Below are 2,704 nucleotides of genomic sequence, written 5' to 3'. Positions count from 1 at the left end.
TGCAGGAGACAAAACATGCAGCACTCATCTCAGAGTGAAGACAGGTTTGCATTTGCATGCTTTGGTCTTTACCACCTTTTATGTTAGCCCTGGGCGCACATTTTTTTTTTTTCCTCATATATCCGTTCTTTTAAGTAGAAAGAGGAAAAAGAATGTGACATCTCTCAAAAAAGGAAAAACAATCACAACATGCAAATGTTGTCTCTGTAGGAGTCTGACAGTGACTGCATTGGACACTTGTCATGGGTGTTCTACAAGGGAGATGTGGTCCATTTTCGTTATGTTTGAAGGAGAAAATGGTTTTATAATAATAAGAATGCACAGATACTAAAATACTGCCCAGATACCTTGCTGTCACATATGTAATATTTGTTTTTGTTTTTCCAGTGTCTAAAGTGGATGAGGAGGCCAGTTATGAAGAGGAAGCCAAAGGTAAATGAATAAATACGAATTATGATGTCTTATCTTTTGTTTAGTTCTTTTCATTTTATTGTGAGGCTTTTTTCTGTATATATTTCTGTCAAAAAATAATTTTCCATTATTATGAATCTACAGGTTTTTCCAGTCACTAACAGAGTATCTTGATGTATAATATTTAGTATATATTATGATATATATTATGCATTATGTATCAATTGTTATGATATTAGGTTATGTATTAATTGTATTGAACCATTGCATCATTTTTTTATTTAGTGTTTTCTACTTCGACTGTATCAACTGAGGAGGATTCTTGCGCAACAAGTCTTCATCTAAAAGAAAAAAGCAAAACATTTGAACTCCAGCCAGACTGTAAATTATGTTCAGAACCATTAGAGAAAAAGCCAGAAAAGCCCGTTTTTGTAACTAAATTCTCATCAGCAATTGCAACTGTTGGAAACACAGCTAAGTTTACTGTGACAGTTTCTGGATTTCCTAGGCCAGTTATTCAGTGGTATCACAATGGCCAATTGATACAGTCCTCATCTTTTTATACGTTTGTCCAAGAGAAAGAAGAACATAGTCTTTTCATTACTAACATTACCAAAGAGTTGGAAGGAGAGTATTCTTGCACTGCGAGCAACCGATTTGGCAAGTCAACATGTACATCGTATCTTCATGTAAAGGTGAAGGACATAAAGGAGCAGGAAAAGACTTTTGGGCAGCCTCCATATTTCATCAAAGCAATTGAGCATGTCAAGTATGCAGCCGGTAGCCATGCTCTCTTTGAATACACCGTAGCAGGGGTTCCACTTCCTGATGTTCAGTGGTACAGGGGTAGCAATCATATGCAGCCTAGTAAGTACTGCATCGTTGTGAACAACACAGATGGGTCTGGCTATTTAAAAATATTAGGCATTCAGCAAAGCGACAGTGGTCTTTACTCTTGTAGAGCATCTAATCCTCTTGGAGAAACCTCTTGCAGTGCAGAACTCATTGTATTCTTGGAGACATCTTCTGAAGCCACTGAATCACGTTTCTATAGTGTCAGTCTTCCAGAACAAGTCAGGACTAGCCTTCAGCAGGGACACCAGATGATTTACACCACTAGCACTGAAGACAGGCAAACTGTTACAAGTGAGCAGACCGATACCTTGCATGCTTTAGATATATCTGCAGCCACTGTGCACTTGGAGCAGGTAACTCGCCAAGCTACAGTGATTCAATCTCATGATGTACAGGAGAGAGTAAAAGTTGCCCCTGCCCAGCCAAAGCCAGTGGTGGCAACTCCCCTGAAACAGCTGCATATGGCTGCAATAACCTCTGCTGTTCAAGAAAAACAAGGATTTACTGAGCAGCACTGTGATCAAATTGTTAGTCCAGAAGTACGAGAGCTTGAATTGAGTGTTGAGGAGCCCTCAAACTTTATGTCTGCCATTTCAGAGAGTTCTACACCTCTTAGCATAGTGAAAGCTAAGGATTTGATAAAAAGTGAAACAGAAAAGATACAAACAACTTCAGAGCCAAAGTTTATTGTTAGTGGTTCTCAATTTGAAATTAAGTTACCGATTCTACAAGAAGAATGCACAAAAATTAAAAGTCCTGAAGAGGAGAAAAGCTACAGAGTTGCAGAAGGGGTTAAGTTATTGTATACTGCAATATCATCAGAAAATGTAGCACTTACAGAAGATCATATTTCAGAGCTAGCAACTGTTGAGTCCATTGAATGTTTAGCAGAAAAAGAACAAGCCAAACCAGTGCTTACATCAGTCAGTGAGACTAAGCACACTCTCTTAAAAGAAAACAACTTTGAAATGCATAGACCAGTCAAGGAAACTGCTCAGCTCTCTAAAGAACCAATATTAAAATCAGCCCTGGTTACTGAAGAAAAGAACAAGCTTCAAGCTGACAAAACCACTGGCATACCTATACTGGAGCATCCTTTTTCAGTCCATTCCCAAAAAGAAGAGGATCAGGTGCTTCATTTACAGCTTATCAGTGATCAAGACACTCTTCTGTCTGAGGGCAGATTTACTACTGAGAAGCCAGGTTTCGAGCAGGCGGATGTCAAGCAAATGCCAATTCTTTTGCACACAGTTTCTTCTGATGACCAGAAAACTGTTTTGTATGAACAGGCAACACAGTTAGCATCCAAGGATACCACAATTGTTGTAAAGCCTAGAGAAGAGGTTCCTGCCCGAATACATCTTCACTCAGTGCAGTCGAAAACCACTTTATGTAAAGAAGGGTTACTTTCAGTCGAAAAGCCAGATGAACAGAAAGC

At 38.9% G+C, this 2,704-nt stretch overlaps 1 protein-coding gene across 1 annotated transcript; it reads left to right on the top strand.

Annotated features, from left to right (window-relative positions):
- Positions 1 to 387: 387 nt before the first annotated feature.
- Positions 388 to 2,699, top strand: LOC107683287 (myosin light chain kinase, smooth muscle-like; the record flags this gene model as incomplete). The annotated part of the gene is made up of 2 exons (XM_016479340.1): positions 388 to 432; positions 697 to 2,699. Coding segments are annotated over 2 exons (2,048 nt in total), but the record flags the coding sequence as incomplete, so codon positions are not given.
- Positions 2,700 to 2,704: the final 5 nt, after the last annotated feature.

The sequence above is a fragment of the Sinocyclocheilus anshuiensis genome, unplaced genomic scaffold, assembly GCF_001515605.1.
Source record: "Sinocyclocheilus anshuiensis isolate Anshui unplaced genomic scaffold, SAMN03320099.WGS_v1.1 C33124824, whole genome shotgun sequence".
NCBI classification, from domain to species: domain Eukaryota; kingdom Metazoa; phylum Chordata; class Actinopteri; order Cypriniformes; family Cyprinidae; genus Sinocyclocheilus; species Sinocyclocheilus anshuiensis.
The sequence above is the reverse complement of the archived record's forward strand: the minus strand, read 5'-3'. Positions and strand labels throughout refer to the sequence as shown.